This window comes from Mobula hypostoma, chromosome 11, assembly GCF_963921235.1.
Source record: "Mobula hypostoma chromosome 11, sMobHyp1.1, whole genome shotgun sequence".
NCBI lineage: Eukaryota > Metazoa > Chordata > Chondrichthyes > Myliobatiformes > Myliobatidae > Mobula > Mobula hypostoma.
The window spans coordinates 51,329,404-51,354,593 of NC_086107.1; the positions used below are offsets into that span (position 1 = coordinate 51,329,404).

Genomic DNA, 25,190 nt, shown 5'->3' on the forward strand with positions numbered 1-25,190 from the left:
CGGGAGATGGACACAGAGTCTATAGAACTAGGGTAAAATAGTAGTGAGTTCACAGATTATATCCAGATTACAGAAGAGGAGCTGCCTGATATCTGAAGGCAAATTAGGTTGGATAAGTCCACAGGGCCTGACACAGGCCCCCTCAAACCTTGTGAGACATTAGTGCAGAAATTGCAGAGGCCCTGGTTGAGGTAATTTAAACATTCTTGGCAAAGGGTGAGGTGACGGAGAACAGAAGGACATTAAAGTTTTTCCATTGTACTAGAAAGGGTCCAAGAATAAGCTCATAAATTATAGGTTGGTGAGCCTGACATCAGTAGTAGGTAAAATACTGGAAGGTATACTAAAGGATAGGATATATACTATCCTAGACCAAGCCCATCAACGACAAGCCGGCGAAGCCTTAGAGGCTTTGTTCTCCACTGAGAATTCTATTAACAAGCACGTTGAAATGAACCCAGTTTACATCCCACTTCAGCATCAAGTCGTCAGTCCAGAGCCCAGAGCCAACTCACACCTGATTACACGCTTCAATCAATGAGGACGACATTAATCCTACATTACGGCCCAGACAACACTTGTCAGCTAATAGGATTTTAATGAACCAATTGCGGATTGCGTAATTGGTAACCAATAGGAATGGCATACATACACACATACACACACACACACACACAAACACACACACACACACACACTCACACACAGACAAATCACAGGATACATAAAAGACTATGTATATATGCTGTCCACATGTACTTTAGCAAGACCTTTAACAAAGTCTCACATTACAGGCTGGTCCAGTAGGTTAAGTCACTTGGCATTAAGGATGAAGCGGTAAAATTGATTCAACATTAGTTTAACAGGAGAAGCTGCAGAGCAGTATAGATTGTTGCCTCAGTGACTGTAGGCCTATTAACTTTTCGTGTGCTGCAGAGATTGGTGCTGGGTCCATTGTTGTTTGCCATGTATTTTAATGATTTGCCTGGTAATGTGGTTAACTGGATCAGCAGATTTGTGGATGACACCATGATTGGGGGTGTAGTGGACAGCGAGGAAGATTACCACAACTTGCAGCAGGATCTGGACCAGCTGGAAAAATGGGCTCAAAAATGGCAGATCAAATTTAATGCAGATAAGCGTGAGGTGTTACGGTTTGGGAGGACAGACTAGGGTAGGTCTTACACAGTCAGTGGTAGAGCACTGAGGAGTGCGGTAGAAAAAAACATTTCTGGGAATACAGATCCATAATTCAGTGGAAGTAGAGTTAAAAGTAGATAGAGTCATAAAGAGAGCTTTTGGCACATTGGCCTTCATAAATCAGAGTACTGAGTACAGAAGATGGGATGTTATGTTGAAGTTCTATAAAACCATGGTGAGGCCTAATATGGAGTATTGTGTGCAGTTTTGGTTGCCTACCTACAGGAAAGATATCAACAAGACTAAAAGAGTTCAGAGAGAATTTACAAAGATATTGCCAGGACTTAACGACCTCAGTTATAGGGAAGTGATGAATAGATTAGGATTTTATTCCTTGGAACATAGGAGAACGAGGGAAAATTTGAAAGAGGTATACAAAATTATGGGGGGTAGAGACAGAGTAAATGCAAGCAGGCTTTTTCACTGAGTTCGGGTGACACAAGAACTGGAGGTCACATCTTAAGTGTAAAAGATGAATATTAAAGGAAAACCTGAGGAGGAACTTCATCATTCAGAGGGTGAAGTGAGTGTCAAACAAGGTGACAATGGAAATGGTGGATGCAGGTTTAATTGGAACATTTAAGAGAAGTTTGGATACGTACGCGGATGAAGGGTATGGAGGGCTGTGGCCAAGGTGGGACTAAGTAGATTAACAGTTCGACATGGACTGGATGGACCAAAGAGCTTGTTTCTGTACTGTGGTGTTCAGTCAGCAGAAGGAATACATTTGCATATAAAGGCTGCTTCTCTTAATGACTATTCCTTGACACATCATTTTTCTTGGTCTCATAATACTTGGTGAATAACAACTTACAACCATAAGACATGGGAGCAGATTTGCCCCATCAGGTCTGCTCCATGATTTAATCAAGCTGAATCAACCAAATGTTAATGATTTGGACTGTAGGATTAATGGATATGTGGCTAAATTTACCGATGTTACAAAGATAGGTGGAGGAGCAGGTGCTGTTGAAGAAACAGAAAGCCTGCAGAGAGACTTGGATAGTTCAGGGGAATGGGCAAAGAAGTGGCAAATGAAATACAACGTTGGTCATGCACTTTGGTAGAAGAAATAAACAGGCAGACTATTATTTAGATGGGGAGAGAATTCAAAATGCAGAGATGCAAAAGGACTTGGAAGTCCTTGTGCCGGATACCCTAAAGGTTAACCTCCAGGTTCAGTTGGTGGTGAATAAGGCGAATGCAATGTTGGCATTCATTTCTAGAGGTATAGAATATAAGAGCAGGGATGTGATGTTGAGGCTCTATAAGGCACTTGCGAGACCACACTTGGAGTATTGTGTGCAGTTTTGGGCTCCTTATTTTAGAAAGGATAGACTGACATTGGAAAGGGTTCAGAGAAGATTCACGAGAATGATTCCAGGAATGAAAGGGTTACCATATGAGAAACATTTGGCAGCTCTTGGGCTGTATTCCTTGGAGTTCAAGAGAATGAGAGAGGATCTCATAGAAACATTCTGAATATTAAAAGGCCTGAACAGATTAGATGTGGCAAAGTTATTTCCCATGGTAGGGGAGTCTAGGACAAGAGGGTACAACTTCAGGATTGAAGGACGTCCATTTAGAACAGAGATGCAGGGAAAGTACTTTCGTCAGAAGGTGGTAAATCTGTGGAATTTGTTGCCACGAGCAGCTGTGAAGGCCAAGTCACTGGGTGCATTTAAGACAGAGATAGATAGGTTCTTGATTAGCCAGGGCGTCAAAGGGTATGGGGAGAAAGCAGGGGAGTTGGGATGGCTGGAAGAATTGGATCAGTCAATGATTGAATGGCGGAGCAGACTCAATGGGCCAAATGGCCTACTTCTGCTCCTATATCTTAAGCTGATTTATTGTCGCTCTCAACTGCATTTTCTTGCCTTCTCCCCTTAACCGTTGATGTGCCTACGAATCGAGAACCTGTCAACGTCTGCTTTAAATATACCCAATAATTTTGTCTCCACAGCCATCTGTGGCAATGAATTCCACAGAATCACCATCCTCTGGCTAAAGAATTTCCTGCTCATCTCTATTCTAAAAGAACATCCTTCTATTCTGAGGACTTCTGGTCCTAGACTCCCCCACTATTGAAAAAAATCATCTCCACGTCCACTCTATCTATGCCTTTCAATATTCAGTAGGTTTCAATGAGATCCCCCCTCATCCATCTAAACTCCAGCAAATACATGTCCAAAGCCATCAAATGCTTCTCATATGTTCGCCTTTTCATTTCCAGGATCATTATTGTGACCCTCTCTAATGCTGGCATATCCTTTCTTAGATATAGGGCCCAAAACTGCTCACGATATTCCATATGCCATCTAACTATTGCCTTATAAAGCTTCAGCATTAGATCCTTGAAGTGCAACGTTTGGTGCTGTCTTCTCTTGTGCTGGTGCTGTCATGACTGTGTGTTACAAAATGCTTCTGAATGCTATATTCCACATACTAATGGGGAACCCATCATTTGGAATTAGAGAAAGGTAACATTATTATGTATCTCTGTGTTCCGAATTCTTGAGCTGTCTCTCATAATGACGAGAAGGTACAATGCCTCATTAAATTAACTGTGAAGATCAGCAGAACACAATTGGCAGTCTGATTTGTGGAGAATATTTTTAAAAGTACACCAACGTAAATCTTCTTCTCAGACAGTTCTTTAGGGGTTGAAAGTGACTTGCTTCTGCCTCAGCACTGTATGTTCTGAAGTACTAGTAGATGTTACACTTTTTAAAGGAATCTTTGAGAACATTCTTGAATTGTTTCCTTTCTCCTCCTGGCAATCTTTTGCCAGAACAGAATTCGGAGTATAGATCCTTGTTTCAGAAGATTGGTGATGGGTATGTTTTCTAAGAGACCATTCTGAGTCACTGTGTCTTACCTGAATCTCAGTGTTAGGTTGTCGGCAAGGGAAAGCTGCGGATGTTGGAGATGGAGCAAGGTCTACAATGCCATAGGATATGGAATCCATGTGTCTGATGTGGACTGTAGGATGAATACTAAAGTAGCCCAATAGACCATGAGCATTGCGGACAATTTCTTATCTCAATCTTCAAACGCTATTTATCTGGAGAGACATAAGTTGTGCTCTTACTGTAAAGGTGACAGTAAATTACATTACTGGTATCTTCCTTTACTGAGACCCTGTTCCTGAGATATATTTCAGGTTTTGATCTGTACAGTCTGAGTAGGATCTTTGTTTAGTTGATGTTAACTATAAGGCACATTCTCACATACTGTATCTTCAGTGAACGTCTGCTTCACTGTAAATGGTGAAATTATTTTCACTCTAAAATGCTTCTAATCCCCTCACAAGAATATTTTAATGTTACACCTCAGTATAGCAGTTTCTTGCTGAAGCATGGCCCTTTTGTACCTCAGGATTATGCACCATTTGCAATGGCACAGAAGATTAGACACTATTGTGATTTTAATGATTTCCACAGATACAAAAGATAAACTAACTACCGTGCAGAAGCGAGATTAATCAGCCTACAACAATCTAGTTTCTTGACAAAGTTAAACTATTGGAATCATTTGAGCGACACACACAAAATGCTGGAGGGATTCCTGATGAAAGTTCTCAGTGCAAAACATCAACTATTTAATTCCCCTCCATAGATGCTTCCTGATTTGTACAATTCCTCCAGCATTGCCTCTGTGTGTGTATGCATGTGTTTGTGTATGTGTTGCGTAAGATTTCCAGCATCGACAGAATCTCTTGTTGCATTTGATTTTCAAGTATTGCTGTCTTGGAGGCCCTTGACATAATTCTTTGGATCTCAGGACCTTTATGTAGGATAGTTTCACTCAAAGGTTAATTATATTAACATTGCTAGAAATGAGTTGTTAATTCTGACAACAGAACCACTGAAAAACTTTTGGATTTGGGTAGAAGTATGTTATTATAATATCAACCATGATTGCATGTGTGCACGCGTGCGTGCACACACACACACACACACACACACACACAGATATATGATCCTTTGTCTCATGGAACCATTTTATGATCTTTCATGGTACAGTCAACCTCATTTGTGGACTACCTCTATAAGTACTTATGTATTCAGAAACACAAACGTTATTGATTCAAAACACTAAAAATTCTAACTATAACATATCTTAATCCATCTCATTGAATTTGCCATTAGTTAATCTTAAAGAAAGTTCCGAATTTCACACATGCCACACACTGGCAAAGATCAATTCACTCCCTGGGTGCTAATACTTGTTTTTTTTTGTAAATTCCAGACAGCAGACCAACAAATTGAGCTTTGCTTTCTTTACTCTCCATTGTTGTGTGCAGATGTGTGGGTATGAATGTTCCTGGCAGCTATCCAAAGTGTTCTCCGGAGCACTAAATTACTCAAGAATGTTACTTTTCTTATTGGGATCAACTGGCTAAATTGTGCCTCACACCTTTTCTTTTCAACAAAATATTTATAGCAACATCCTATTATTGATCCACTTTATCTTTTCCTTTGTGTGAGGCAATTGACAAACATTGAATTCACCATGCTGAAAATATATCTTTACCTCTCTTGAGTTAGCAGTGTTTTCATTATTTGGTTTCACAGGCTTCACTGCTTCTCTAGTAACAGGTACAACTCACCACTTGGATCAGGATGGGGAGCATCAGCAATGATTTTAAGGAGGATTACAGAAGAGTCCACCTAATTCCTGTTCAACCCCATCTTTACAATATGTTCTTCACAGGCAGGATTCCTTGGATGATCAATAGAAATTTAAATCCTGACTAATGTCTTTCTCCGCTTTGATCTGCAAATGCTGCTCCTGACGTACATAATTAATAGCAGTGTACTCCGGTGGCCTCATGTACTGAGGATATGAATCTACACTTGTAATTCATGGGAACATAATACAAAGGAATGGTGGAAACTATCGTGATTGATTAACACACAAAAAATGCTGGAGGGACTCAGCTGGTCAGGCAGCATTTATGGAGGGGAATATAAAGTTAATGTTTTGTGCCGAAACCCTTCATCAGGACTGGGAAGGAAGTGGGAGGGGAAGAAGCCAGATTAAGAAGGTGGGGGGGGTGAGGGGAAGGAGTACACGCTGGCAAGTGATATATGAAACCAGGTGAGGGATAAGGTGGGTAGGTGGGGAAGAGGAGGCGGAGTAAACACTGGGAGCTAATAGGTGAAAGAGGTAAAGGGCTAAGAAGTAGGAACCTGATAGGGGAGAATGGTGCACCCCGGAAGAAAGAGGAACCAAAATGAGGAATGGAAAAAGAGAGAAGGGGGAGGGGGCGAGAAATTACTGGAAGTCAGAGAAATCAGTGTTCATGCCATCAGGTTGCAGGCGATCTACATGGAATGTGAGGTATTGCTCCTCCAACCTGTAAGCGGCCTCACATGTCAGTAGAGGAAGCGGTGGATCGACATTGACAGAATGGGAATTAGAAGTCACATTGAAATGGATGGCCACAGGAAAATCGTGCCTTTTGTGGCAGACAGAGTGAAGGTGCTGGAGGAAGCAGTCCCCCAATCTATGTTGGGTTTCACCAATGTAAAGGAGCCTGCAAAGGACCACCAGATACATTAGATGACTCCCGACAGATTGATAAATAGATAGATACTTTATTGATCCCAAAGGAAATTACAGCGTCACAGTAACATTACAAGTGCACAGATATATAAATATTAGAAGAGAAGTAAGAAAGAATAAAAAATAAGTTACCTCAAACAGTCTAACAGTTGGAGGCCTTCGCTTCCCTGGCTATAGGTTGACTCATTATAGAGCCTAATGGCCGACGGTGAGAATAACCTCATCTAGCACTCTTTGGAGCAACACAGTTGTCTTAGTCTATCACTTAAGGTGCTCCTCTGTTCAGCCAAGGTGGTATGCAGAGATTGGGAAATTCACAGGGTGAAGTGTTGCCTCATTTGGAAGAACTACTTGCGGCCCTGAATGGTGGTCAGGGAGGAAGTTTTGGAGCAGGTATAGCATTTGTCACACTTGCAAGGATAAGTTCCAGGTAGGAGATTAATAGGGAGAGACAAGTGGATAAGGGAGTCATATAGAGAGAGATCCCTGTGGAAAGTGGAGCACAGAGGGAATGAGGGAAAGATGGGTTTAGATGGTCCCATGTAGATGGCAAAACTTACAAAGAACAATATGCTGGATACAGAGACTCATGGCATGGTTGATAAGGACAAGAAAAGTCCTATTCCTGCTTTAGCAGAAGGTGGATGGATTGAGTGCAGATGTGTAGAAAATGAAGGAGATGTGGCTGAGGCCAGCATCGATGGTGTTGGAAGGGAAAACCCATTCTTTGATAAAGGTGGACATCTCAGATTTTCCAGAATGGAAAGCCTCATCCTGAGAACAGGTGCAGTGGAGACAGAGGAACGCAGTGAAGGGATTATGACTATAATGATTGCACCATTTACAATAACTTTTCATATCCTCACATTACTTCATTTGTCAAAAGGATATCCAACCTTGTCTTGATTTTATTGAGGCAATAACAGTGAGTTCTAAATTGGAACTAAGTCCACAGATCAAGGGAATGTGATTCATCATAGGGGAAACAGTACTCATATTGTTCACTAACAGCTAAAGAATAATTTCAACAAAAGCTTGCAAAGTGTAATCATTAGGCAGATCACACCATCCATCAGGAGTTTTCAATCCATCAGCTAACTCTCCTTAGATTTGATGGCTGTTCCATGGTTAGATTACAATGCAAAGATTTAGAATATAATCATGGCCAAATGCAGGACCAAGAAATGGACTCAGCTGATTAGCTGATTTAATAATAAATATGTTTCTGAGTTAAGCCGTGGCTCACATCATGAACACTCTAAATCTAGATTGAAACTGTAAGGACTAACTAGATTTATACTATATTTTACATGACCTCAGGATATGCTAAATGAAGTACAAAATGTAGCCTTATAATGACCAAAAGGTAGTTACTCAGTCCTTGTGATCAATGCCAATACAGAGGGGAGCAACTCTATCAGTTTAATTCCCACCTCTAAATTTCCCCATATTCCCGCAATTTATTCTCTTTCACATTTGCCATCAACTCCCCTTTGATCCATGTCTCTATTATCTGAGGCTTAGGCCTAATTTACAGCAACTAATTAAAGTATCAGCATGTTTTTGGCATGTGGGAGATATAGAGCACATCCTAAGGAAACCTACATGGTCATTGAGAAGATGTGTAAACTCAGCATAGCAGTAAGGTTTCTTGATTATCAAAATCCCTTGCAGTAAAAAAAAGATTGTTTATTCATAAACATAAGACCTTCTACAGATGCTGGAAATCTTGAGCAACACACACAAAATACTGGAGGAATTCAGCAAGTCCATAAGAACAAAAGACCATACACCAGAGCAGCAGAATTAGGCCATTCAGCATGGCTGATTTATTATCTCTCTCAATCCCATTCTTCTGCCAACTCCTCATAACCTTTGGTGCCCTTACTAATCAAGAAGCTATCAACTTTCACTTTAAATACCTGATGATTTGGCTTCCACAAACATCTGTGGCCATGAATTCCACAGATTCACCACCCTCTGACTAAATATATTCATCTCTGTTCTAAAAGAGATGTTTCTTGACAAGACCCTTCAGCAGGATTTCATGAGTTCTGGTAAATGGTCTTGGCATTAAACTTCAACTGTTTACTTGCCTCCACAGATGCTGTGAGACTTGCTGAGTTTCCCTAGCAATTTGTGTGTGTTGATTTGTTATTCAATTCACAGTTAATTATAAAGTACAGTGGATTCTGGTTAATTGGGCTATTAGTTAATCCGGGCAGCCACTTATTTGGGACAACTCTTAAAGAAGAACAAAAACTAATTAAGAAAATAGCTGGAATTCCCTTTGATTATTTGGATTTCCTTTGTTTATTTGGGACACTATGCTGCTTACTTAGGGCAGGTTTCTGTTGGCAAACTGTTTCTAATTAGTGTTAGATGCATGCACTTTCGAGGCCGTTAGATTCTACGTCGTGCTTTGAGTGATAAATTTTTAAATAGAGTCTGTTGCATATGTGTGTGTTCAAAAGTAGTGATTTTTGTCACTGATAATTGGTGAGAAATAGTATTAAGACAATTCAGAACTGTTTTGCCCACTGCAGTTTCAAGTATTCAGGCTTGGAGATGCCAGAAATGGCCAGGAGTGAAAATGAAAAGATTTCACTACTTCAAGAAGTTAGGAACTACAAAGAATTTCAGGGTATTGACAATCATCTTGATGTTACTATGAAATTGGTGATTTGGAGGATGTAATCATTGAAAGTTTGTTTGATGGTAGTCCATTATCTACACTAGGTGTCTGCGCTGATTTTGTTCATGTACAGTTAATCAAAAGAATGCAACAGTGTACTCTGAATGAATTCTTCTGTGGATAACTACTAAGAACTAGTTCAGTTCAATAGTTCAATAGATACATTTAATGTCAGAGAAATGTATACAATATACGTATGTTTGTACATCCTGAAATTCTTTTTCATTGCGAACATCCACAAAACTGGAGTGACAGAATGGATGACAGTTAAATGTTAGAACCCCCAACCCCCCCATCTCCCCCATGTATAAGCAGCAGCAAAGCAATGACCCCTCCCCATCAGCAAAAAAAGCATCCCTCCCAACCAATCACTCAGGTGTACAGCAAAGCATCAACAAAGACACAGACTTGCAGTAAACCAAAGACTATCGTTCACCTAGTAATTTGACAAACCACAGGCACTCTCTCTCCCTAATAAGGGAAAACGAGGTGTCCCTGTTTCACAGTGAGAGGAGAGACATAGCAAAGCAACTCGCTGATTTATGGTGTTAAAAATCTGTTGCGTCACTTTTTCTGAACTCTGTGCCCAAAGGTCTCGGGTCTCTGGGCACGCAGCCAGCAGCCAGCTCACTGCTTACGATCTTCCGCCTCCGATGATATATCAGGCGGCGGCACCGGCCTTGAATCCACCTGCCTCCAGAGCCATGAAAATCCGGCACCCTGAAGGCGCACTAGTCTTCCAGGCTGCATCCATGGCATATCGAAAAGTGGCCGGTCGTGAGGCCCTGAGAGCGAGTCTCATTTCTGCAAAGAACTGAAGTCAGTGTGTAGCCCCAAGTCAGGGTCTTCAAAAGAACCTTGAAAGGGAAAAAAAGAGCTATCAAAGATAGAAATAGAGCTGTTTCCGAAGGTGCAGGCAAAGGAGTCACCGTTAGGCACCACCATCCTCTTAAGCTCACAATTTTATAGTACAGGTACTGTAGTAGTCTCTTCTTTTTAGTAGGTGATTCTCATTCGTAGTCCGGGCCATTGTTCTCAATGGCCTGGACATTAGCTAATAACATGCTGGCAAGAGGGTAGTTGAACCCACACTGCTTCAGCCGAACCCACTTACCGTACCTCCAAGGTAAGTGGCTGCGCTTGGGTGGTCCTGAGAGACCTGGAATGAAGCCACCTGGACAGGAAGGTAAGTGACTCCTTAAGTACAGACCTAGAAGAGCTGGATGGATTGACCGACTGGAAGGGAAGTGATTATCTTCCAGTGATGAAGATGTTAGCAATATAATCAGACATTCGGAAGAGGAATTGTTCATCTACTCAGTGGCAAAATTGATCATTCCCATCACAATTGCTTAGCACAGTAAACATTCACCAATCTTTCTTCTACAATTAAAATAGTTAAATATTACTCTATTTATAATTAAAAACTAGAATCTTGCATACCTGGGTGTGCACCTCAAAGATATTTAAATGTTTATGCTGTGTTTCACTAACAGTAACTGCTAACAGAACTTAAAATGCCTGAACCTGTCATTTCTGCTTAGCCTAGAAATTCAGACCTTCAGGACTGGTGTTTGCAAAGCTATGTTTCTGAATATTGCTCGTTTTTGAAGTGAGAATGTGATTGTCTCATTGCAGCACTCCAGAAATTCATCCAGTATTTCCAATCTAAACGTCCCATGTGTCTGGATTGTGGTTACCATGACATTCACAGGCAAAATATTGTCCTTCCCTGTGGCGCAGGAAATTAAATCACGTTATTCCAAAGTGCACTGGCAGTTAGACTCTCCCAGAACACCCAATCTTTCAGAGAGCTGCTGAGTCCGTGTTTGTCAGCACTCTCTTCCTCACACGTCCCCAAGTCCCCTAAGAACTGGTCCCTGAGCTGGGTTCTCAGCAATGCTTTTTGTATACAAGTCGTAGTATGCAATGCTACTGAATTTTGTATGAAGGAAACTGTGTTGCTTTGATTCTATGCTGGGCTTTTTGATGATGAAGATTAACTTTTATACCGCTGACTGATTTATGGTTGTTTCCAAACCTTTCTGTTCAGGTATCATGATTTGTGGTCTCAGTACTGCTTTTTTACCATCACTGAATCAAAGTCCTGGAACATTACACTGAACAAAACTGTGTACTTTTCACCAGAAGGAGTCCAGCAGTCAAAGATGATAGATCAGTGCCAACATTCAGGCCATAAGACATAGAAACAGAATTAGGCCATTCTGCTGATGGAGTCTGCTCTGCCATTCAATGTTTTGAAGAGGAGCTAGGGATGGATAATAAATACTGGTTTTGACAGTGATGACTTCATCTGATAAATGAGCATATAGTAAAATTAAGTGAAGACCATCAGATCTATAATATTTGCCTGAGGGAAAGTACTTTCAAGAGTACTTAAAGCAATTGTGGAATTCAGGGATATCACAGGTGAGAACTGCAGCTGACTTTTATGGTGTTTTGGTAGAATTGTTTTCTGACCTGCATTCACTATTACACACAATACAAACTAATCATTACCATGCTGTTAGTGAAATGACTGTGGAGCATTGAGAAATCTTAAGCAATAAATGTAGGAACACCCTTACACTGCTGCCTTCATCCTCCAGGATTCTGCACATTCACTTTTAAGCAGGTCTTCAATCTTCTTGCATGGAGAAATACCGAGAGAAATATACTCCCCCCCCACTCCCCCCCCATGCACATCTCAAAATGTGCATTTTTCTGTTGTGTTCCAGTTAAAAGCTGCACATAGCAAGTTATAGTCGGGAAAGACCCACAGGTCATCCAACTTGTCTTATGAAATTGGTTGCAGGTTGCTGTGATGCCATTCTTACAGGTCCAGTATGATCTTACGTACTTCCTTGTAATAAAACTGAGTTGGGTCATTTTACAGGTTCAGATAATTCCATTTGTAAGATAACATGCCGTGACAAATCAGTTGCTCTAATTATTGGCAGTTTCTGCCTCTCTCTTGTGATTACATTGAATTTACTCTCAAATTCCATCAATTCATTATGCTTCTTCACAGAACAAGAACAGTCAATTAAGTGGACTACGAGAAAGCTGCTACATGTAGCACAACTTGCACCCTCAACAGAGAAATAATCTACAGAAAAGAATATCACAGACTATAAACATAATTCCCAGTTCTGAACTCTATTGTTTTTTACAAAACATAACAACTTTGCAGTAGTTTTAAGACCTTTTAAGTTTTCCTGCAGGGTTCCAAAGCAAGCGATGCCACGAAAGTTCAGAGTTGATTGCAAACTTATAGACTCTATGGTGCATGAGGTGTTTCACTAGATTGTCGATGCTCTGCTTGAAGGCCATTCTTCAAATTCTGGTGTATAAAATGAGAAAGATATTGCTAATTAGGATTGTCCGTATGATACTGCTTAATGAAGTGGCTTTTCATAAAGAGAAGATTAAACAAGTACAGAGTATAATGATGGTTTAATATATCCACCGTTCCCAATGTGGTTGACTGTACTCTGATGAGACCTGTTGTAAATTGGGGGACCACTTCATCAAGCACCTCCGCTACATCCACAAAAATAGAATTTCCTGATGGCCAAGCATTTCAATTTCCATTCCCATGACCATTCTGACATGTTGGTCCATGGCTTCCTCTTGTGCCAAGATGAGGCTACCCTCAGGGTGGAGGAGCAACGTCTTATATCCCATCTGGGTAGCCTCCAACCTGATGGCATCAATATCGATTTCTCCTTATGGTAAAAAAAAGTTTCCCTCCTCCTTCCTTCTTCTTCTATGCCCCACTCTGGCCTCTTCTCACCTGCCCATCCCCTCCCCTTGGTGCCCCTCTTCCATCCCTTTATCCTATGGTCCACTCTCCGCTCTTATCAGATTCTTTCGTCTGCAGCCCTTTAACTATCCCACCCAATTGTCCTCATCTATCACCTTCTAGCTATCCTTTACCCCCTCCCCTACCTTTTGATTCTGGCACCTGCTCCCTTCCTTTCCAATCCTGAAGAAGGGTCGCAGCCCGAAGTGTCAACTGTTTATTCATTTCCATAGATGCTGCCTGGCCTCCTAAGTTCCTCCAGCTTTTTGTGTGAGTTACTTTGGATTTTCAGCATCTGCACAGACCTCCTCCTGTTTAGGGTATAATGGTATCTGGCGGTTTTGACACAGAAAAGGTGACATACACAGGGTGGCCTGGTAACACAGTGTTTTGCATTGCAGTCCCACAGCTCAATGATTCAGTTTCAGTCGCAGTATTGGGGCCTGACTTTGTGGAGATTGCACATTCTGTCTGTGACTGCATGCATTTCCCCCAGGCATTATTACTACTTCTTCAATTGAGATAAAACTAATTTAGTCCTGTGTACATAAATGTTTCTCAGATTTACCCTTTAACTAATACAATATATCCAGCTCTGGAGCCGATCCAGTGGGGCTTCGCTGAACCACGCAGCCAATCCCTAAAGAAGTGAAGATATTAGCTGCAAGTACTTTATATTAGCATATGTCATGGAGTAACAGAGAGATGCATCATTAAAGTAGGCACTTTGGTCTATCATGTTTGCACCAAGTATGCAACACCACAAAAATTGGACTAGACTTGAACCCAAATTTTTGGAGCTGAGAGGCAGAAGATCTAGCTGTACCACTCCTCTACTATGGTACATCTGCAAGTCAGCCCGGAAGATTCAAACATAAGCTAATCAAAGTATATTATTTTGTTTATTGTAGATTTTTATATTCACACGAACACAAGCGCACACACATACACACACACACACACACACACACCCCTCTACCTCCCAAATGAAGGGGCATTTCTGTTATTAGCTAAGATGCAATGAGCTGTGTACTTCTATAGTCTTCTGACTAAGTGTGAGTGTATCAGGATGCTTAGCTTTAATTAATGAACTGTGTTACTCATTCAGAAGTAAAGCCATTATATAATACTATTGAGAAGTTCATAATACATCAATCCATTCTAGGCATCCAAAGAAGAGGTCTCTTCATTTGCCATTCATTTAATTTCTTTTGTATATTAATTGCTTAAATTAGTTTTCATGCAGCACACTGTTGTGTAACATCTGCTTGATTTGCTTCAAAGTAATTGAGTAGATTGGGCTATGTTGTTCCATTGGCAGTTCTCCAACCCTCTGATGCAACTAATGTTCCACCAACCTTCACAGAACTACTACCTTTTATGTGATTATGTATCTTCTTTTGGCCTCCTTTTACAAAATTGCTGTATAATTACAGCTTTGAAAGACCTTTTGGTCTTCCAAGCATCTGCAGATTTCCACAAGTCTGTACTTTACTAAAGCCATGTAACTTGTTGAATAGTACAACTTAGAAGGAGGTTATTGTCATAGTAAACCTGCTTTCAAAGTTCAATAGTTTTAGCTCTAATCTCAAGTTCTTTCCTGATGCTCCTGTATTTTTTCCTAAGAACCATTTAACCAATTTCCATTTGAGGAGGTATCCACAACACTACAGATAGTGCATTGAAAATTATAGCCACTAGTCTGCATTTACAAAAGAAAAGATTACTTCTGTTCCTTTTATAAATAATAATACTGGCTTAGGAAACAATTTTTACACTTATCTAATCCCTTCATTACTTTAGTCAATTAAGCCAAATTTCCTCTTGGTTTAATTTCCAAGTTTCCAAATTCCTCTGCTCTGATAATGAGGCATCCATTGGTCAGAGTTAACCATGGATATTGTGTCCTAACTTTTAGATACACAAGCCTCGACAGTATGATATGGAGAGCAGGATGTTGCCCATGTAGCAAGCTCCCCCTCTCCATGCACCTGATGAACCCAAAGGAATGACATGGACCAATACAGTTTGGTAACAGCAGCATCACAAGAGTTGCCAGTAAACATTGAACTCTTAAGTTCTATAAAACTCTACTGAGACCATGCATGGAGAATTGTGTTCAGTTCTGGTCACCATATTGTAGGAAGGACATGGTAGCTTTTGAGAGGGTACAGAGGAGATTTATGAGGATGCTGTCTGGACTGGAGGGTATGTCTTATGAAGATAGGTTGAGTGAACTAGGGCTTTTCTCATTGAAGCAAAGAAAAATGAGAGGTGACTTGATAAAGGTGAACATCATAAGAGACATAGAGTCGATAGCCAGCACCTTTTTTCCTAGGGCAGCAATGGCTAACAAGAGAGGGCATAATTTTAAGGTGAGTGGAGGAAATTTTTGGAACGATGTCAAAGGTAGGTTTTTTCACACAGAACAGTAAGTTCCTGGAATGCACTGCTGGGGGTGGTGGAAGAAGATGACATATTAGAGACATTTAAGGGACTTTTAGATAGACACCCATGAACACCACCTCACTATCTTTGCTCTCTTATTTGCACTACCTATTTAATTTAATTATATATGTATATTTATAATTGAAATGTATAGTATATTTTTATGTATTGCATTGTACTGCTGCCACAAAACCACAAATTTCATGATATATGTCAGGGATATTAAATCTGATTCTGAATCTTGGTGAAAGAAAAATGAAGGGCAACATGGGAGGGAAGGGTTAGGTTGATCTTGGAGAAGGTTAAAAGGGCCTGTAGAGTACTGTACTGTCCTACGTTCTATGTTTTCTGTTCATCTAACTAACTCCCATTGAAATGCTCCCTGTGGCTTGTCCATTGTCGTATATAATTTTTCTTAACAACTTACTTTTTTCGTAGATAATTAAAGTCATCTATCATTTTCATAATTTACATAATCATGCTCTTTCCACTTATTGTTAGTCCACCAAATAATTTTCTTAGCCCTAACCAAATAGATTCATATTCCACACCATCTGCTCTCATATCACTACAGTCTAAAGATATACACTGCCAATCATGATTTTTTTCTCAGTCTCTTCTTCCAGTTTATATTGTACTTAACTATTTAGCATCTAGTCTCATCATAGTTTATACTAGATCTCTGTTAGTGTTATGTTGTTATAACCAACTCCAGCAATTTTTACTCTTAGCTCAGGATGATGGATATTTGCTTAAAATTACTTAAAACTAGTACAATCTCTCTAGCAGGAAGGCTATTCCAGGTAGATCCCTAAGTAGCAGCCTAAGGATATGGGTACCATCTGATTAGTTTTAATAATTCTCATTATTATTCCATTTTCCTGTATTGCTGGAATCTTCTGCCAAGTTAGATTGTTTTCCCCTTCTGACTTCCACATTCCTTTCACTATTACACAAGTGCAACCAAGTAGCACCTGCCCCTCTGATGTCATAGATAAACAAAGGAAATAGCAAGAGTTTTGGACCATTCGCTGTTTGAGCCTGATCCAGTCATCAATACAATCATGATTTATCCTATCACCCAATATGACATATCTGCTTCTAGAAATTCTTCTTATCCTTAAAAGTCTTGGCCTTAACAGCCCACTAGTTCACTCTTCTCGGAATGAAAAATTCCTGTGCTATGACTTGAACTCTTACCCTAGGCACCTCAGCCAAGGGAAGCAATCACTACATATGCCATCTCTGTCAGAACGCTCGAAAGTTTGTGAACAAAGAAGATCTATTTAAACTGGCATATAAATGTCATCGAAACAGCACAAACCATCACATAATAAATCTGTGCATGCTAAGATGACATAACTTGGATTTAAAAAATGATCCTCGTGGTTTGAGAGCTCAATTTGGATATATTTCTGCTATAAGTTCTTCTGTGGCATTTTCAGTAGTTAAGTAGAGATTTTGTTTTAGCTTGCTTCCAGGTTGTGAGCTATTGGTAAGACTTCTCCTTAAACACCTGAAATCCTTGGGATCACTGGTGTTAATTAAAGAAAAATTATCAAATTAACTCAGTCAACAAATTGTAATTATATGTTTAAATTGGAATAGTATGTTATTTGGAAGGGATGTTGCAGTCAAGATAGTCTTAAAAGAGCCAGGCAGAACTGTAAAGGCAATTAAAATTTCAAAGTTAAAAGTAAATTCATTATAAAAGTACCAGGTACATGTATGTCACCATATGCAACCCTGAGATTCAATTTCTTGCGGGTATTCACAATAAATATAAGAAACACAATGAAAGACTGCACCCAACAGGATGGATAACTGACCAATGTGCAAATGACAAACTGTGCAGATACACAAAGAAAGAATTAAAAAAATAATAAGAAATAAGAAATAAATACCAAGAAGATCAGATGTACAGTGGTTACACCAAGAAAGAAAATGTTATTTATTTATGCAAAAGAAGAGAACAGGAGATATGATTATATTTCTCAGCTCACTTAAACCACAAGTATATCTGTAGTTAACCTGACAGCAAAATGGGAAAGATTCCCATTTGTGAAAAGAAATTTTTAAATTGTCGGTACCAAATAGAAGTAGTAAACAAGTGCTGGCGTTCACCTGTGGACATGTTACCTAACCCTGGCCCTTCTTCTTTGTTCTTCATCAGATTCATTTGCCCTGGATGTGGCTCTGATTTCAGCAGCTGTGATAATTTGTCTTGCTGCGATGGTCATGATGTGTGGGATCTGCAAATGGTGTCAACACAAGCTGGTAAGCTCAACTTCTATGTTAAGTGGTTGATTCAACACAAACACTACTACATGTGGGCAGTATTCTCTTTAAGTAGCTTCAAGAGAAATGTCAACTCTTTTTCAATACACAATATTGATTAAAGTGCAACATCGAGAAAATTTTGAATAAAATGCAATGTCAAGAGAACTCTCCCCTTGTTGCTCATCGCTAAATAGACATTGATGACAATTATTGGCAGAGGATATTTCAGAATTCTTGATAATTTTTGCAAAATGATGATCATAGGATACATGTAGTTGGTGCATGTGTGGAATAATGTTTGTATTATTGAATTGAATTGAATTTATTTCTTACATCCTTTACATATATGATGAGTAAAAATCTTTACGTTATGTCTCCGTCTAAATGTGCAATGTGCAATCATAGTAATTTATAATAATTTATAATAAATAGAACAGTCAATGTAACATAGAAATACACTCAAATCAGCGTGAGTTAACCAGTCTGATGGCCAGGTGGAAGAATCTGCCCTGGAGCCTGTTGGTCCTGGCTTTTATGCTGCGGTACTGTTTCCCGGATGGTAGCAGCTGGAACAGTTTGTGGTTGGGTGACTCAGGTCCCCAGTGATCCTTCGGGCCCTTTTTTTTACATCTGCCTTTGTAAATGTCCTGAATCATGGGAAGTTCACAACTGGCCACACCATTCTGTGCAGAGTCTTGCGATTAAGGGAGGTACAGTTCCCATTCCAGGCAGTCAGGATGCTCTTAATTGTGCCCATATGGAAAGTTCTTAGGATTTGGAGGTCTATACCAAACCTCCTCAACCGCCTGAAGTGAAAGAGGTGCTCTTGTGCCTTTCTCACCACATGAACGGTGTAACAGGAATTATGATTATGACAGGAATCAGAGATATTTAAGTTGAAGAAATTATTAAAATATGTCAAGGAGATGTTGGATGAAGCAAGGTCATTGAAGCACCTTCAATAACTCCAAAAGACTGTGGTCTGGTAAAATACTGAAAGGCTTTTATTCGCTGTACAATACGACCTCCACGACCTCCACGGTGAGTGTCTGCCCCCGGACTGAGGGGGAGGGGCAAGGCGAACACCTTTATACAGGACTCTGTGGGAGGAGCCACAGGGGCAGTCAGCAGAGGGGCGTGTCCAGACAGTTAACCCAGTTACAACATATATATATATATGGTTTACCACAGTCATGTAATCCACAAGGCAAACCAAGGCTGTTTGTGATTAAAGCAATTATTTTTCTTACTTGAAAGGGCATCTAAAAACTCTGATACTGAGAATATAATGATTTTAATCACCGATGGATAAAACAAAATGTTATGAACCATAGGAGAGATAGGTGCTCTGGTTTCTCACTGGGGGTAGCTCACATTTATCATTGCCCATTCATTTCCAATCTTAAGCTCTTCCATCGCTATCATTCAGGCCTGACAACTGCTGCAACTTTGTTGCAACAATTATTTCTTCTCATATTACTAACCATCTGTTGTGATTAAAAGAACAAAGACTTTTTTACCCGTGGGCTAGATCTTGGCACCGTTTCAGTGCCTTATGTCTTGTGTCTGTACTGTGGAGTTGTTAGTTTAAATCAAATTACCATGTTTTGTTCTTGGTGCGACTTTTGGAGAAATGGCAAACAGCCCGAAGGTTAATTGCAAGTTTAACTGAATGCCCCCTTGGTTTCCACTGATCTTAATATTAACAGATTATTATCTTCTAGTTCTGCAGTTATTCATTATTTTATGAGCAGGATTCATTTTTCTAAATTCTAAGCATCAAACATAGAAAACAAAAGATAACTGCAAAGTGAATTTTCTGACATTAGAACATAAGCCGAGGCAGGACATTAATGGACTGTGTCTAAGAGTGATTCTTTAATTGCTATTGCTGAAAAAAGTAGCTATAGTGCACTGTTGAGTTGAGGATGATGAACAAAAGATTTTATTTGAGTGGAACAGTAACTCAATGTAGAACTGTTGATATACATTTTCCCTGTGACGTCATTGGTTTCCTCCCATATTCCAAGGGAGATCTTAGAGAGGTAGACAAAATTATGAGAAATATAGATAGGGAGAATGCATACGAACTTTTTCTTTACAGGTTGGGTGAGACAAGAACTAGAGGTCAAAGGATTAGGGTGAAAGGTTGCTTCGTATTGCAGATGTTTTTCTCTTCACAATTCTAGTAGGTTTTTGCAAGCCACTCCTCCAGCTTGTAGCCACATCGATGGACTACTGGACTGTGGCAAAGCCGTCCTGGATCTTGGTAAGAGAGCATATTTGGACCAGATGGAGGATGTGCTGGTTGAGGCACCACAGGAACAAGCTGGGGTTTGTCGGGCACCTCATCAGTGTAGTGTCTGCGCAGTTTTGGCATGTCGACTTCTAAGTCTATTTCTGGCTGTTTAGTTTTTTTTTCTGGTAGCCGTAGAGAAGCCCAGGAGGAGCAAGGTGGGGTTGTTGATCAGATCTCCACTGGGGGTGGTGGTGGGTGCATGTTGGTATGCCCAGCTCCCAAACAGACTGACTCACCTCTGCCCCTCCCTGGCAACATTTCATCATGAATCAAGCCAACTTTAAATATATACTGACTTGGTCATCGCCCAGGATAAAAATGATGAAAGGTGAAATGTTGAAAGGGATCAGTAAGGGAATTTCTTCATTCATAGGGTGGTGCGAGTGCGGACTGAGCTGCCAGCAAAAGAAGTAGATACAGGTTCAATTACAACATTTAATAGAAGTCTGGATAGGTGGATGGGACTAGACGGAAGACCAGGCTGCCACAGTCTAGATGGCCTATTTCTGTGCTGTAGTGCTCTACCATAATGACTCAAAAACTCTGGTTCAGTGTATAATGTGTGGAGGAGATTTTGCAGACAACTTTTTAAACCTGTTTGACAATACACAGCAGCTGTCATTCTTACTAACACAAGACCAAGTAGGCTAGGTCTCCTTCACTCAGTGGGTTTAGAATATTGACCTCTGGAATCCTATCTTGATGAATCAAGAGTTACATTGCCACTATCATATTACCAGGGCCTAGAAAATGTTAAAGATTGGAAGGGGAACCATGACTTTATGACTATTTATCATGTAAGAAGTAACTTCTTCAGCTTCTTCAACTGAAAGATAATGTCAAAGTGTGTGAACATCAGTCTGTGATTTTCCTCATAAATTATGCTTGCACCCATCAGCTTTTGTCCAGGAAAAGGGTAAAAGCAAACTAGCAAAAGTATAATATTATCTTATCATACTGTATAGCCTGCAGCCTGACTTTACACATTAGGGAAATTGCCTTGTTTTTATGCATCTGCCAGTATTTGTGTCCCAGTCTCATACCTTCCCACTATCTCCATTACTCCGTGTGTCTCTTTAAAATGCTTCTCAAAATGCACCTGTCTGACAAAGCTGTTACTCTCTTTTAATCTCATATGCTATTCTTGTCTCCGGAGAAACACTTAAGTGGTACTAAAGGTGCTATACAAATACAAGTTCTTCGTGAACATGAATAAATAATATTTTGGAGAGAAGTTACTCTTAAAGATGACTCACACATTACCCCTTCATGTTACCATTCATTAACCCCATCTCTTGTTGACATCTAACCCTTGCTTCAGTTTGTACCAGTACAGTGGATTCCAGTTAAGTCGGACATATCTGGACAAGTACACATTGGCCCAATTAGACAAAGTTTCATGGAAATAATTAAAAAGATGTAAAAAGACAAACTGAGCAACAAAATATGTATTTAAATGAAATACAGATCAAATTTAAACACTGTTAATACTACTACAGTACTATAAAACAGCATGTTAGTTCCTAATATGTAGCAATAGAGAAATTCATCCACATTATGTTCTTTTGATTGTAAATGAACAAAAACAACACAGACACCTAATGCAGGTAATGGACTGCCTTCATACAATAGTGTTGACAATTGCATCCTCCACATTTTCATTTTCCTTGTAACATTCAAGATGATTGTCGATAACTTCAAATTCTTCATGGTCCCCAACTTGTTGAACCAGTGAAATTGTTTCATTTTCACGCCCGGCCATTTCTGGCATCTCCAAGCCTGAATGCTTGAAATTGTAGTGAGCAAAACAAATCTGAATTGTCTTGTTGCTTATTTCTCGCCAACTGTCAGTGACAAAAATCATTGCTTTTTGGACACAAACACATGCAGCTGATGCTGTTTAAAAACTCTTCACTCGAAGTATGGTGTAGTGTCTAATGGCCACACAAGTACTGCAACTGATTCTAGTTAGAAACTGTTCAATAATAGTCTCCTGCCCCAGTTAAGTGGCATTGTGTCCCAAATAAACAAAGGTAATCCTGGCTATTTTCTGGATTAGTTTTTGTTCTTTAAAGTTGTCCCAAATAAGCGGCTGACCCAATTAACTGATGGCTGAAAGAACCGGAATCAAATATACATATTTTCTGTTTATTATAATTATTTCTCTGCCCTCTGGTGTTCATCAATGGAAGAACAAGCTGAACACTCAGATTTGAGCTATATACAGTATATTTTTCTTTGTGACTGTATGTTTTTCTGAAATTGTCACCATATGTGCTATTTGTACAAAGTGCAATGTGCAGTGTATTGTGTGCTGTTGGTAATGTGTTCTAAGCCTTGGCCCCAGAGGAAAACTGTTTAGTTTGGCTATATTCATGTATGCTTGAATGATAATTAAACTTAAACTTGATTATTTAAATTACTCAGATTAATGGTTATATTTATGAGTTTTATTTTTTAGTTAACGTGTGAAAGTAATCAAACTTTCCATTCTACTGTGTGTGAGTTTTATATGTAGAGCATATATAGCACAATAAAAGGCAGAAATTAGTTTTGACATTGAAAAAAAAATGCACTCTTGCATGGAGTCAGGGCCTTGTTTTATATCTTTGCCTTAGGTCAGCAACTACCAGTTGTTGACAAGCGACTCCATTGTTCAGAACACTGGAAGAACTGGTGATCAACAGCCATTACAAGTGCTATCACCTGAATCAGAATCAGAATTAGGTTTAACATCACTGGCATCCTGTAGGTCATGCAATATGTTGACTTGCAGCACCAGTACATTGCAATAAATTGTGTGTGTGTGTGTGTGTGTGTGTGTGAAGTAGTGCGCAAAAAAAACCTGAGGTAGTGTACAGGGATTCATTGTCCCTTGAGAAATCAGATGATGCTAGGGAAGAAGCTGTTCCTGAAATAGTAAGTGTGTGTCTTCAGACTCCTGTATCTCCTCCTTGATGGAGGCAATGAGAAAAGAGCATATCCTGGATGATGGGGCCCTTAATGACGTAAGCTACCTTTTTGAAGCATCACCTCGTATGTCTTCCCTTTATGCCAGGACCAGACTTCGATATGAAGATTTCCAGCCCATTGTACAATTGGTACAATTAAGTGATTTTCATTGCTGAAAATGGAATTTGGAATAAAGAAACATAAAATAAGAGGTTTTCAAAAATATAATCAAGAATGAAATCTAGAGCGGTCTTATCCAATTAACCCCTAGTGAATTTTCGTTCAATAAGAATCACAAAGTATATGGAGCAAGGACAAGTAAATAATATAAGAATATATCAGCCATGATCTAACTTACTAGCAAAACATGCTTAGATAATTGAATGACTTGCTGGTGTTTCAATTTCTTATAATCCTATTGCTGTATTGATATTTTTATAGAATTATAACTTTGACTATAAATCCTTTGAACACTAAGAATTGATTGGTAATGACTTCCACACTTTAAGGTTTACAGTCCATGGGTTCAGATTTGCAGACAATTTTGCTTTGATGTTCAGTGGGAAAATGTATAATTTTAATATTGCAGTATCTGGTCTACACCACTAGAGGATACTGTAGCTTTACAAAGTGCATTAACAATGTCAAAGAGTGCACTTAAGCACTATTATAATCTACATTTATTATTTCCAATCTGCCCATGAATAATTACCAGATATTAAACAGTGCACTGGTTTTTGTAAACTTCAAAATTACACTGCAGGAGAAGTTAATCTGGCCATCATGATCTTGATTAAAAGTTAATCTTGATTAAAACATTCAGTAGGACTATAATCCATTTATGTGGCTTTCAGCAAAGTGTATGTTATACCAAGTTTCTATACGGAAAAAGGGTTCAATTGATACTTAAATGTGTTCGTGGAAAAGGCTCTACCAGTAAACATACTTGTCCATGAATATGTCTAAATATCAATTGAATTCTTTCCCTTGTGCTTCAGAATGAATCATTAACTTTTGAAATGAAGAACAATGAGAAGGTGAAATTCAGGATTACATCCAATTAAAGGTCAAAAGACAAAATTGTGGAGGTAATATAATGTCAACTTTTTATCTTCTATTAACTTAATCTTGGATGTGAATTGACTTGTGAGATTTTGTGAGATTAAAAAGAACATTAAAAGTGAAATTTAATTTGGAAGAAATGAAATTGTGGTGTTGATTATCTAAGAGCTCAATTATTAGCTCTAATGAATAAGGTCAGATAAAGCTTGGAAACAGAAACAACTCAGTTCTATTCAAAGTCCATTCTGAGTTTATTTTCTATTTTAATTGGATCCACAATCTTCAATTGTCTTTCCAGATGGAACAATGTGTGCAATGGTCTGCAAGTGTGAGGCAAGTTTGAGTGCAGGTTAGCTACAATGTCCCCTTCAGTTACTAGACTAACTATGCTGCACAAGGCAAGCAGTTGATAGTGATTAATGGAACCAAGTCCCTGCAAGGAAATGAGAGGAATTGCATTTTTGCTCAACGAAGAAATATTGGTGTGGGAAAACTAAACTTGGAGATTTTAAATTAGTATATTGGAGGACCTTTCACTGAATTTATTTGTGTTTTGGGGTCTAACAGTTGTTGTCAATGCCAGTATTTATTTGTCATCCCTGATATTCCCTTGAAGATCACAGTGTGTGGCCTTCTTGAACCACTGCATACTGCTTCAGCTGAAGGTGTTTCCACAGGGCTGTTCGGGAGGGATTTCCTGTATTTTGATCAGTAATGATGAAGGAATTGTAAAGTATTTCCTAGTCAGGATGCAGCACAATTGAAGAGGAACATGCAGGTGGTGGTGATACCAAGTATCTAAAGCTTGTGACCTTCTTGGTGATAGAGTTGAATTTGCCAGGTGCTGAGGTACATTTTGTAGGTAGTGTAGGTCACTA

The 25,190-nt window shown here is 39.4% G+C and overlaps 1 protein-coding gene across 3 annotated transcripts in view; it reads left to right on the forward strand.

Moving 5' to 3' along the window:
- The window catches only part of syt7a (synaptotagmin VIIa), a 572,706-nt gene that overhangs the window by 278,984 nt on the left and 268,532 nt on the right, over positions 1-25,190 (forward strand). For all 3 annotated transcript variants that reach the window (XM_063062024.1, XM_063062025.1, XM_063062026.1), the window contains exon 2: positions 17,893-17,996. In XM_063062024.1, coding sequence (XP_062918094.1) covers positions 17,893-17,996 — 104 coding nt within the window. The remainder of the gene's footprint in view (positions 1-17,892; positions 17,997-25,190) is intronic.